General features: G+C 39.2%; 1 protein-coding gene across 2 annotated transcripts in view; it reads left to right on the forward strand.

Annotated features, from left to right (window-relative positions):
* scfd2 (sec1 family domain containing 2) overlaps positions 1–13,908 on the forward strand; it is a 129,580-nt gene that overhangs the window by 13,485 nt on the left and 102,187 nt on the right. For both annotated transcript variants that reach the window (XM_032571845.1, XM_032571844.1), the window contains exons 3-4: positions 2,376–2,503; positions 12,416–12,591. In XM_032571845.1, the coding sequence (XP_032427736.1) occupies positions 2,376–2,503; positions 12,416–12,591 (304 nt within the window). The remainder of the gene's footprint in view (positions 1–2,375; positions 2,504–12,415; positions 12,592–13,908) is intronic.

A 13,908-nucleotide genomic window follows, 5' to 3' on the forward strand; every position in this document is an offset into this window, starting at 1 on the left:
GGGACATCCTGATTTGTGTAGTCAGAATATTTTCTACTCCATCATCTAGGAGTAGATGATGGAGTAGAAAATATTCTGACTACATTAAAATATTTTCTAATTCTAAATATTTAGAATTAGGAGGGGGGGTTTACTCAAAGCTTAAGACTGGTTTTGGCAAACCTGGATACCTCTGTCATACTTTTTGACCGACAGCTGTAGTCTACGAACTCGTATTTAATGTTGAGTAAGTCAAGTTTGATTAAAATCTGGATTTATCTCATTGATTTGTAAAGTACCCTTTTTCTTGTTTCCTCCACGTTTTACTCTAAACTAGATTTTTCCCGAGCTCTCGTTGTGTTTGCAAGTCTCAGTGTCTAGTTCTGGTGTGTAGATGGCGGCCGTCCCAACGTGAGCCCCATTCCTCATCATACAGCTCCTGCCCAAGGTCTGGAACACATTACATCTGATATTAAACACATGGCAGCAGTTAGAAAGGAGAAAAGGCGAGAGGAAAGGGGAGTGAGAGGGGGGACAAAAAAACAACAACAAAGTTTAGAAAAAAGAAGACAAAAAAGCAAAAGAAAAACAGTGGATTTGTCAACGATGCCCCGTCTCCCTCCGCTCCTTCTCAGTCCTTTGGTTTCATTTTTCTCCTCTGTCTCATTCCTTTTGTTTAGTTTCTGGTAAATTGTTGGAGTAATAATCACGAGTGCATATGTGTTTAGTAGGAATGGGTTAGTGTGAGGTTCTCGCAGTATTGTAATCTTTAGTAAATACGCTTTTAGTTCAGTAAATATATATCAAAATGAAAAAAAGATGCTTCACATGATGTGATTGTTTTTATCTAGCACCAATTAAATAAGAGCAATTGATTTGTGTTGTCACATTTGGAATTTATTTCTTTTTGGGAAATCACGCTACATTTAGCAGTTTGGAAAATACTTTTCTTAATATTATTTTCATCCAATCAAGAAGCTTGTTTTGGATTGGAAGTGACAATAGTAGACACTAAAAGGTGCATCAGTTTAGAACAATAATAATTTAGCAGCTTTTATGTAAGTAGTTTCTAGAAATGGCATGGCAGAAACTTTTAATACCCTTATCGAGAATTAATAGAAACACCTTTATTGGTGACGTAGAGACTGCAGCTCAAATGGAAGAGAAGTCTTCTTGTGATGTGAAAGTCGTGGGTTTGGTTCCCTGCCATTGTGTCTGTGTGCCTCTGGGCAATCACAAGTTGCCTGCTGATCTGTGTATTGGTGGAATGAGTGTGTTTGCGAGTAAATCATTTTTGGACTTAACTGTAATATTGGCTAGTGAGAAGTTTCACTTGTACTTTGTTTTAAGTGCTAAAATCAACTAAAACATAAAATCTAGTCTGACTACCTGTTCGCCCTTAACTGCTGTGACAATGAGTTCACTTCTGTGCAGAAGATATTTGTCTTCTACACTGAAGGGAACTTTTAATACCCTCACTTCAACAACATCAACACCGTCCATTCACTTTAAGTGATAGGTAGTGGTCCTTTTGTGTTTCTCGCCATCTGAAAGACTTTCAAAGTGTTAAATTGGTCTTTTTTGTAGGTTAGAGAGAAACGTTTGAGACTTTTTTTTTCTCAACCAGCTGATTGGCAGTATATACAGCAACGGGAGGTGAGGAATCAGCATTTTGTTTCCTTCTGCTCTCATTCAAAGGACTTTGAAAATGTTGAGCAGTTGTGAAGCCCTTACTTCTTGAAACCTTGGTATACGCTCATAACAGTAACTACTGCATGCCTTCTGTCTAGTTGTCCAAAGCAAGCACACTGGCCTAGGTCTTATCTGAGCGTATTTAACAGAGAGGAGGTTGGAAAAGAGACAAATTAATACTCAGATATGAAGTGCGTCTGGTGCCTGAAGTCTGACACCGGTCGCTTTGAAGAGCAGTTCCTGTCATCTGCAAATTTAACGATGATAAGGCTCCTCTGTGACAATTTTCTGATTCTATATAGGAACTTTTCTTTTTATTTCTTGCTGGCGGCAGATGGTATTAGCCCCGCACATGGTTCCTGTTATCACTCGCAGTCAAAGATGGGAATCAGGCTGTTTTGTAACCCAGTGGATAATGAGAAGAGGGAATGAGATGTGCCCAGCGATGGCACCACGGAGGGTGTCTTGGTCTGCAAGCTGTTTGGCTTCAGGCACTGACCAGGCCTGAGGAATGCTGGCACACAGGCGTTTTCTGCTTCATTGACATGATAACATTCTGCATCTACCCCCTTTGCTCTTTTAAAAAAAAAAAAAAAAAAGTTTTTGATTTGACAAGAAAAACTCTCGATCATGTCCAAGATGAACAAAAACCAGTGACTCTTCTTTGCCCTTAAGCTCTCGTGTTGAATTCGTCTGCTTCTCAGGCCGTCCTCTGCGAGGTTGCTGTGGGAGTCGATGCTCACCAGTAAACACAAAGAGGCTCTGATGGAAGTCCGACGCCACCTGGTGGAGGCGGCCACCAAGGAGAAGCTGCCAATCAAGATGAGTATGGGTAAGCATTAGAGATGCAAGTTATACATTAATGAGTTAATCTAAAGTTGATTGATCTTATTGATTGACTAACGATTAATTGAGAAGCGGCCATATCCTAAAAAACCTTTCTCTTGCTTCAAGAGAGCCGACCGTCTATCCATATGCTAAAGGGCAAAATTTTTTATCATATGCCAAATAAAAAAAATAAAGTTTTTTTTTTCTTTCTGTATCAATTGGCTCTTCTTAACGATGTCAAGCAGTGCCCTCTGCTGAATGGAGGCCAAACTACAACACAAAAAGAAGGTCTGAGTGGATGTTTTTAGTTAATTTTTATCTAGTAGACCATTAATTGACAACTAATTGTAAGTCGATTAATTTGTTGTATCCACAGTAAGCATGTGAATGCCACATGGGACGGTCACCAGTATCGAAGCATACCAAATATTTAAAAACCAACACTGCACCTTTAAAGAAGCAAATGTTTTCTTGCACGCCTTTCCTAGGGACGTTGATGAGACACAGAAATTTCTAGGCTGACTGGAGATTTTTTCTGACTGGACTGTGGATCATACAGTACAGAAGTGCTGACCCGTCCCCCAGTTGTTGCTCCACACTGCCATTCAGCTGGCAAAAAACAACAACTACTAAACCTTTCTTTCCCTCCCTCACTAGATAAACTCATCTGACTTTGAAAAACAATTTCTGGTTGCACAAAAACAGGAACAGTCATAGTTTTGGAAGCTTAAAGCGAGCTTGCCATCGCTCTGGTTATGACGGTTCTGTTTTCAAAACACATTTTGCAAGCTACGAGCGGCACATCTGCAAAGCAGCCAACTACTGGCTGGCTACCCAAGCAGATAGCCTGACTAATTACCCAGCTAGAGTCAGCTTGTTATGTTTGTGTTCATCTAAAGGAAGACCAGCAAAAACATTTCTGCTCAATTAGAACTTGAAACTGATTCAAAATGTAGTTGATGTTTGCTCTGTATGAATATAAAATATAGACAACATTATCATAGCAGTAATACAGAAGAGGATTACGGCCACTGAAAACAATTATACTAAGATTGTAGTCAGAACTCTTCAAAGTCCACCAAAACCTATAACTTCTGCCATTTTTGGTTTGTGAACACAAACATTGGTCCATTGTAGAGAGGTAAATGATAAAGTTTCTCTACTGCATTAAAGTACATGATGGTGTTAGTTTTAGTTTAGTTTTTAGTTTACTTTTTGCTCTAAATAGACTGAAAAGCTAAACTAAAACTAACACTCTGTACTTTGATGCACTTTTTTTTAGGTTGGTGAAGACATATACTTATGTATATAAGTTAGTACTTCAATAAGGACGTTCTTGATTCTCTGTCGGATTAAAAACAATCAAAGAACCTTCAGCACATTTTTCCACTTTCACGAGTTATGGCTCTAAAAGTGGCCATAACTCCTAGAGTATGGCCAAAAAACTGAGTAGGTCAAAAAAGGAGTCATTAATTGGAAAATCTCTTATTTGTATTGGTTAGAAGAAGCATGATTGATGCATTAATTATACAACTTCAGCATCAGTAGGACCGATTGTTGCTGTTCTGTTGAAAATAAAAGCACATCAATCTTGTAACAGTTTTTTTCTCTTCGTTTGAAACCCCCGATCGTTTAATAAAAGTTGTTATGCCTCTATAATATCATACCAGCCCATACAAAGCCACAGATGGGGCTGATTTCCTATGAACTATAAAACAAACTAATGACAATGCCCAGAAAAAAACGAAACATAAACATTTGCATCACATAAAAGCGACGCATGTAGATATTTACTCTTGAGGAGAAGCAAGCGCCTGTATTTCAGCGTTTTGCAGCCGGACTCCAGCGGATCCCACTGAGATCCAGCTTTTCTGGCCTGCTGTGTTTTTGCACATGTGGCCCCAGAGGAAATCTGAACCACATGTTGGCTGCATGACACACACTCACACACCCCCACATGTTCGCTCGCTCGCACACACACACGCACACTGCTTTTTCGAGAAACTTGTGTTGTTCGGTAATGAAGCAAAGGGGTCTGAAGCGAGGGGTGAAAATATGTGCAGGCACGCAAACGTGAAGTGGCTCCGTGCACCTTGGACTTTGCGCTATCCTTTGCTCACATGCACACACTTTGGTCTTAACATTCAGGTTAACATCTGGCAGAAAAGGGGGCTTTTAAAAAGGGAGGGATCTTGTTGGTCCTCGAGCCCCTATAATTTGTGAGGTAAAGGAGGTCTCATAACAAGATCACACACACTCTCAAACACAGCCTGTAAAGTTTTCCGCATGTGCACCCCGTGCTGTCTTTTCGCACTTTTGTGATGCAGTGCACATTTTGCAGAATCCGAAATGATTTATTTAAACAAATGCTTTGCAGAGTTTAGGAGTGACAGTAAAGTCAGGAGTGTATGAACAAGGAGGCGAATTAAAGCGGCCTCCGCCTGCTGACTGACAGTCTGTTGATTTAATGTCTTTGCTGAGAGAGAGAGGGGGAGAGAAGGGGTCAATGTAAGGCCCCTCACACACTGAACCTTTATGCATAACTGGCAGAGGCGCGGACACCACCATGGATCCCCCTGTGTGCTCCCAATGAACCCCCCACACCGTCTTCCTTCTGCAGAACAGCAACACAAGCCAAGTTCTCAATCCATCATTCTCTCCTCCAATGCACCACATAGAACTAATACTAATTTGCTCAATTGATGCTAAGAACGCAAGTTATCAATTGACCAGTAAATCTAAAGTTGATAGGTCTTATCGGTCGACTGGACATTTTCTTAAAAACTTGAGTTTTCTCTTGTATCAAGAGGACTCACAATCTTTCCATAACATAAAGAGTAAAAATGTTCATATGCTGAATTTAAAAAAACGACATAAAATTTTAGCATTTTTTTTGTGTCCGCTGTATTAAATACTGACTGAACAAACATAAAAGTGTGGTTTTCTCACATTATTAAGCTTAGACACATATGTACTGTATATATAAAATATAGCAGAACAGAAAACTCTTAGGTTGCTTAACAGAAAAAGCAACGGTGAAAAGCATTAAACGCAGCTCTAGAAAAGACGAAGAGCCCACTGCACTGAACCCCATTGAAAACCTCCTGGTTATCCCACCAAATGCTGATTTCTGAACTCTTCCTGAGTTAAAACATTAGTATTGTTGTTTCTAAATTATTATGAACTTGTTTTCTTTGCATGTTCTCTTTGTTTGAGGTCTGAAAGTGCCGCATCTTTTTCGTTATTTTGACCATTTCGCATTTTCTGCAAATAAATACCAAATTTTTGCTTGGAATTTCAAAGACATGTTGTCAGTAGTTCATAGAATAAAAGAACAATGTTAATTTTACTCAAACATATATAAAAAGTAAAATCAGAGAAACTGATACTTTTAAGTGGTCTCTTAATTTTTTACACAGTTGTATGTGAAAAACGTAGTCCTCCATAAACCCAGAGATGTTTAAGCGAAGTACCGAAGTTGCTCTTGAAGGAATGTTAAAACTTCACTTCATGAAGTGCATTAACTCACCTCAAAATCAACATTGCTTATTGGCGTCATGTTTTTCTTTTTTCTTCTCTCCACGTGACAAGTTTTCTGCACAGTCCTGTCTTCGGTTCAGTGATTACATCTTTGCCTTCGTAGCACATCACTAGTTTTTGATTGAGAAGTTGACGCTCCTCCGTCAAGCAGCTTGGGAGAATCATCGCTATTAAGGTGAAACCTAAAGAGCTTCGCGTGTTTATATTTCCAAACAGAACTGCATATAGTTCATTTTGCATCCCACACCGGACTCTGTTCGGACCGTTACTCTTTCTCGTTCTGGTATGGCTCCGCCATTATCAACTGAATGGTGACCGACGGCGCTTTCTGCTGGGTGGCGGCCAAACTACAACACTAAAAGAACGTCTAAGCTGGTGTTGTTAATCAACTGGAACTAATTTTAATACAATAAAACATTCATCAACAATTAATCATAACTCCATGAATTGTTTACATCCCTGCTTGGTGCCCTGCAGTTATCTTAAAGGCTAACATTTCTCCACTCATATCTGAGCTCATTCTCGCTCTTGTTGGTTTTCCCAGATAAACAAAGAAAATACTCTGCCTGTGCACTGCAGGGCCTCATACGCTCTCATTGGTTTTATACACCCTTGGATCCAGCTTGGCTTTTCAGCAGAATAGGATCATCCAGAGAGACACAGAGAAAATAATCCATTTCTCAGAGCCTGAGGTTGACCCGTTTAAGGTCTCATAGGATGTAATAGGATTGTAATAGGATGATGAAATTCCCTCAGTGTGCGTGAGAACATGCACAATACGTGTTTGTCTTGGGTGTTTCGGCTCTTAAATGGGACTTTAATAGATACATTTCATCATCTCTAATTGTGTTTATGCAAATCTGCCTGTGTTTACACCAGACTAAATGGATAACAGAGTGGTTGTGCAGACACCCTGCTGCTCCCGTGGCAGAAGGGCGGGGCATGCCCTCGGGCTTTGGTACCAGAGGGAATTGGGTTCAGAATGGATTCATACAGCTGCTGCACTGTCATTTGTATCAAGTCGTCCTACAAGTGATGTAGCTAGCCCTGATGATCCAGTAGGGTTCCTGTATTGCTTGAACTAGTTTGAGAAGAAATTTCTGAATCTTGATGCATTCATCCATCCATTATCTTCCATTTGTCCAGGAGTCGGGTCACAAAGACAGCAGCATTAGCACAAAGGCCAAGACTTTCCACTCACTGGGTCTTCCTCTGAGTCTCCTCCTGGTGGGACAGACCTGGTACACCTCAGCGTGGAGGCATCCAGGAGGCATGCTAACTCCTCCTGATGTGGAGACGCAGCGGAGTCCCTTTCATATGACTGAACTTCTCACCTTATCTGTAACTCCTTATCTGTAAGTTAAGGAGTTACAATTAACTCCTTAACTTAGCCCAAACAAGTTTCATCACATATTTTCTTAGAAATTATTTATTGAGGTAATTTTGTTTAAAACATAAAGGATTTAGCCAACTGTTGAAAATATTGATGAAAACTGTCATTGCTTTTGAGTGATGTGGTGCAGAGTCCTGAGCAGAGTCCCCAACATTCACCCATAACCGAACGTTTTCAGGATGTTCCTCCTTTCGGAGCGCATAAATAAGCCCCTCAGATTTCCTGCGTCCCTCAGTCCTGCGGGATTACTTATGAGGCTGTCTGGCTGCCGAGACGGGTCACCACTCAACTCTGCAACTCGCATCAGAGATCACTTAGCTCCTCTGCAACCCCGTGCACCCAGAATGTAAGTCATCTTCCAGTAACAGAGCTAAATCATCGTTGCCCTTGGCTGTACTTGCGCTGTGGAAGACTTTGATCGTGATCGCCATGTCTCAATTGCCACCTCTGCACATCCTGCTCCGATGGACTAACGCTCCAGCCGTTTTTAGCATGAGAATGAAAATGAAATTTGCTTTATGTCTGTTCTTTCTATAAATGCCCTCAAAAGGACAATAAAATGGGCCCAACGGTTCAGGTTTCTCAGCCATCTTCATTTAAGGGCGACGAGAATTGCCGTGCAGAGACCGACCTCCTGCCACATGATACTTATGAACCACATGATGTCATAAGTTACAGCGCCGCACATGTCCCTTTACCACATTTAGTCATTTTACAACCACAAGTTAGATATATTTTATAGGGATTTTATGCGATAGATCGCCACAAAGTAGCTCATGATTGTGAAGCAGATGACAATGGCACATGGTTTGGAAAGAGAATTGCATTTGCATTCACCCCATTTACTTTGATACCTAAAGATAAAATCCAGTTCAAGCACAGTGTAAATCCAGGTGAATGTCTGAGAGATTGGTATTTGTCGAGGAGTTTAGAAAAGAGTTACTTCAATAAAATAATATTCCAAGCTTTCATCATCCTACAGAGCGCTGTTCTGTCCATCATCCATCAAAATGAAGAGTTCTGGACCACTACAAAGCCACCAAGACATTGCAATCAACCTGAATTGGCAGTCTACGGATATTAGTAAAGCAGCCAAAAAGTCTCATGATGACTGTGGAATGGTTGCTTAGATCCATAGTTTAGGTGAGAGAATCTATTGACACGAAAACTACACACATCTGGTCTTTATGGAAGAGCGACAAGAAGAGAGAAATACCTTTTGCAATTTGCCGTATTGTAGGCACAGCAAACATGTGGCAGAAGATTTGTTAGGCGAGACCAAAATGTTTTGGCCTACATGCAGAGTGCCACAAATCTCACTGAACGCAGCACCCACAGTGAAACCTGGTGGTGGCAGCATCATGCTGTGGGCATACTTCTCTTAATCAATAACAGTGAAGCTTATCAGAGTGCATTATGGAGGAAGTCTTTAAATATTCAGAATAATTTCAATTATTTTAAACCGAAGAGGAGAATTCATCCAATATAGCCAATTAATATTTCAGTAAGGGACTTATTTTGAAAAAAAAAAAAACTCTTGATTTTTCAAAATAGAGTTTGACGATAACACTTTATTTGACGGGTTGTGAATAAGACTGTCATGACACCGTCATAAACATGACATAACACCTGTCATGAACATGAGTAAGTGTTCATGAATATTTATGACTGTTGTCATAAAGTGTCATTCGGTAAATCATGACACTTTTAATACAAAGTTCACATTATTCAAAATGTCTTCGTTACGACAACTTGACATTAACCAAGAAATCATCATCTGACATAAATTTGTTATAAAAGTATTACTGATTAAACTTTAGCTTTAATAACATAAAGCTATATAATTTTTTAAAGTGTAATCAGTAATACTTGTAAAACAGATTTATTTCAGATCATTATATATATATACATACAGTATATATATAGTACAGACCAAAAGTTTGGACACACCTTTTAATTCAATGAGTTTCCTTTATTTTCATGACTATTGACATTGTAGATTCACACTGAAGGCATCAAAACTATGAATAACACATGTGGAAATATGCACTAAACAAAAAAGTGTAAAACAACTGAAAATAGCCCTTATATTCTAGTTTCTTCAAAGTAGCAACCTTTTGCTGTGATTACTGCTTTGCACACACTCTGCATTTTCTTGATGAGCTTCAAGAGGTCGTCACCTGAAATGGTTTTCACTTCATAGGTGTGCCCTGTCAGGTTAATAAGTGGGATTTCTTGCCTTATAAATAGTCATGAAAATAAAGAAAACCCATTGAATTAGAAGGTGTGTCCAAACTTTTGGTCTGTACTGTATATATATATCATCAGCATCTTTGTATGTATATTATCTATATTAAATTACAATTAGACTTTGGAAAACTTTGTTTGTTCTTTTTATTGCGACTTAACGTTAAAAGTGAAGAACACGCAGCCAGTCGTCTTTCTGCAGAGACACCCTGATGTGGAACAAGAGCAGCTGATAGATCATCTCCTTCAGATTCCTTTTTCATCTGGCACAAAGATGCTGAAAGAATCACAAAGCTGTTTGGAGGGAAGTTCTGTGACAGATAAGAGCCAAGGCTCTGCCAGGATGCTGTAAGTGTGTAATGCAAAGCAGGCCCTTTGTGTGTCTGCTTGGCCTATTTGCTTTTCTTTGGTTTCCCTAATGTCTTACATTTTCTCCCTCAGACTCACTGTGTGCTTTCACTGTAAAGCCTGATTATATTTGGCCTGCTCTGTACCATTCTTAGGTGCCCATTCAAGGCCGGACTAGCTTTGAATATATTTCCTGGTTCTGTCTTGAATTATGGTTGGCACATCAAGCTTTTGGGGAGCTTTAGTTTTACTGCCAGGATTTTTATGGTTGGATATGTTAACAAAAGAGCTTTTCAGTATTCTGACTAGGTCTGGACCAAAGTGTTTTCAGTTCAGAGAGAAACCTGAACCTGTTTTTTTCTTTTTAGATATTTCCTCAGTTTGTCCGTTGTTTACTCTTCCTTTGAGGCTTCTTATAATTGTGTATGGATTGGTATTCAGCTTCTTCTACCCATAAGGAGGACATTAAGTTAGAGCATCTTTCACAACAAAAACAACATTAAGTACTTTGCAAAGAGTATAAGAATTAAAACATGATCAAAAAGAGATCCAACACCATGCATCCTTTTCCTCTGACTTTACAATTATTTGCTCCTTTCTGTTGTCTATCGCATAAAATCCCAATAAAACAAACAGAAATTGTGGTTGTAATTTTTAAAAAGAACACTTAAGGAAAACGAGTGCTTGTGCCGTTGACTGTAGCGAAAAAAGCCTTGAACTTGCTGTAGATTATATTTAGTATTCTGGAGGTTGCCGGCCTTTTCTTATCAGTTTCACTTTTGGTCATATGTTTGGCCTTACAAAAATAAATGTTGGTCGTATTCAAACTCAAAATACACCCACATCTAGTGCATCTAGTAGTTCAAACATCAACACAAATGAATGTGCTTATGCAGAGGTGTTGTATCCCATCTTTCTAGTCTTTTAGGACTCGACTATTTATGCTGTTGTTGCTAGGTTTTGCTGTGGTCCTTCCTGAGGAGCGGAGGGAGAGGGGGCTAAGTAGATGGCTGGGGATTTGGAAATGTTCAGCAGAGCAGATCCTAAACATTGTCTGTCTGATCTCTTCTCTTACATATCTTGAAGTAATCAGTAAAGGCCTCTCATTTACACATATTAGTCACAGCCCAGACAGAATTTCAGGAGCTCCAATCAGTGTTCCTGCACTATTTCCTTAATTGCAGTCAGGCACAGTCAGTAACTCATGGCAACACAGGGTTTGTATTCGCAGTGTGAGGAATATTGCTTCATGACTGCCTGTTTTAAACCCCCGGAGCTTTTACTCAGTAAGACAAAACATGAAACACAAAATGAATTTAAGCCCTCAAGAGAAACGGCCTATATTGGATAAAGTGTGATGTTTTCACAAGAAAACCACACCAGCGATGGTTAAGGAAATTATTTTTCTTATGTAAAGAGCTAGCAAATCTAGAGGGGACAGCTGCAAACAAAAGTGGATGCATCACGTGTTTGGCAGTAGCTCTACAGCTGGAAGCCTCTGGTCAAGGAAAACCGCCGGTCAAGGTTACCAGGCACAAAGAATGCTTTGTTGATGGATTACGGACGGCACACATCTGCGGTGGAAGATGTACATCAAAAGATCCGTATGTCCCAATTATTTTCCAGTAAACAACACGAATCAGCCAGCTCTCCAAGGCCATGTCCATTCAGAAGCATCAATAGCTGCGTTTCCATTACAGATGTGCTCAAAACGTTGTCAGTATTTTGCTAATATTGAACAAAACGTGATTTTTGTGTTTGCGGTGTTTCCAGTAAATAAGAGAACGCAATTAATATCGCACATGAATAAGTTTGTTCACAAGATTAAATCTTTTTTTTTTTTTAAAAACATGCCACGCCATCGTCCGTCTACCACTTCCTGTCGTCGTCTTTGTCATTTCCACCAGTAGTAACATCAGGTTGTTGATCACATGATGTCTGTGATACGAAAGAAGTGTTTCCATTGAAGTTTTGTGAAATAAACCAGTTAAATAAACCAGATTCGATAAGGCTGATAAACCATCTCATCCTAGCGTCAAACTCTACTTTGAAAAATCAAGAGTTTTTTTTTTTCAAAATCGGCGTGTTTTCGTTATGCCAATTTATTTTCATAGTGTCAAATTGTGCAATTTTAAGGTAAATGGAGACTCAGCTATCGACTGAGGATGTCCTAAACCTTGTAAACATTGACTCGCTAACACCGTTATTGATTTTATGTCGTATTGTAATTATCAGATACGGTCACATGACAAATCACGATGTCCAACCACTTTGTCATTTCCTGTAAAATGCTTTTACTACTACTTTTAGTACCACATTTGCTAATATTTATTGCATCCACCACTCTGTTGGGTCCAAATATCTCACCCTGCATCTCCCTCCTCTCAGGTCGTGTGACGCCCGATCAGCTGTGTTCCTATGTGAAGTTATTCCGGAGCAGCTGGGAGGCGCTAGAGAGTCACTGCGGGGTGCTTCAGCTGGGCTTGGCCACGGCCCAGACGCTCCGACACCCCAGAGTGGCCCGCTGGGATTCCTGTCTGGCTTTCGAAAGACTGCTGCTGCAGGTGTGTGCTCATCTTTCATAACCATACCATCCATATGTCACTCACAGTTAACACTTGGAGGATCTGCAAAGTGAAAGTTTGAGACCTGCAGGTTTAAAATTAAACATACACACAGCTTCACAACAACACACTTTCTATAGAGTTATCAAGGTCCTGGACATAATTCTTACTACGTTTTTGACCACTCCCCCCGTCATAAATGCTAGATCTCATTCAAGCTGGTGAGATGATATTTGTCTGCTTTGTTTTTTCATTCCAAAAACAGTTTAGATTTGTGTTTTTGAACATTGGGACTCCAAACTGTGTTCTCGTTTTAACCATCTTGTTATTCATTTAAGGTAAAGTTGAAAAAAAAATCTTAGCTTATCCTCTTAGTACAGTGCAGTTTTACCAGTGGCAGTGAAACAACCGCTCAGCATAATCCTGCCAGCACCATGCTTTACAGTTTGTAAATTATTTTCTTAGAGCTGATAGTTTGGGTAAACACAACTCATTACCCCATTTAAACCAGGAAACCAACTAGTTAAAATGAACTTTGACTTTTATGAATAATAATAAGAAAAAACAGCCATACATTTAACCAGAGTGTTGCCTGAAGATGGTTGAAACCCAAAGAATTTGTGCTGATTCTCTGAAATGTGCTAAGAAACATTGATACTAATACTAGGGCTGGTGTAAATATATTTGTACAATGGAATATTAGGGATAAAAAGAAAGTAAAACTAAAATTACTACAATAAAGTCATAAAATTACGAGAGTAAAATCATATGCGAATAAAGACGTATGAGAAAATAGTCATAATATTACAATAAAAGTCAGCATTACAAGAATAAAGGCATAATATTATGACTTTATTCTCAAAATATTATGACATTATTCTTGAAATCTCTACTTCATTCTCAAACTTCTTTACTCTCGTCCCTTTTTGTTCTCGCTATATTCTAACTTTATTCTTGTGATTTTTTTTCTTCTAATACTCACATTTGAGTCTACATGTAGATCTGCACATTGTGTGGATAAAACACACACAAAATGTACAATTCTGATCCATTTCCTCTTTTCCCTTGATATATACTGTAACCATCTATAAAAAACTACATTTAAAGTAATTCAGATAATGTTTAAAAATCCCATATTTGAAACATGAAGAGAAAAAAAGGAAGCCTGAATCCTCGGACTTTTGAGATCATCTAAGCAGGTAAGTGGCTTGTTTTCAACATGGTGGCCTGAATGTTGTGTTAACATCCACAGATTTCTCTCCTTCATAAACAAGGTCAGTTTTCTTTACAGGGTAAACACTCGGATCCCGTAAACGC

The sequence above is a fragment of the Xiphophorus hellerii genome, chromosome 9, assembly GCF_003331165.1.
Source record: "Xiphophorus hellerii strain 12219 chromosome 9, Xiphophorus_hellerii-4.1, whole genome shotgun sequence".
In the NCBI taxonomy this organism is placed as follows: Eukaryota; Metazoa; Chordata; class Actinopteri; order Cyprinodontiformes; family Poeciliidae; genus Xiphophorus; species Xiphophorus hellerii.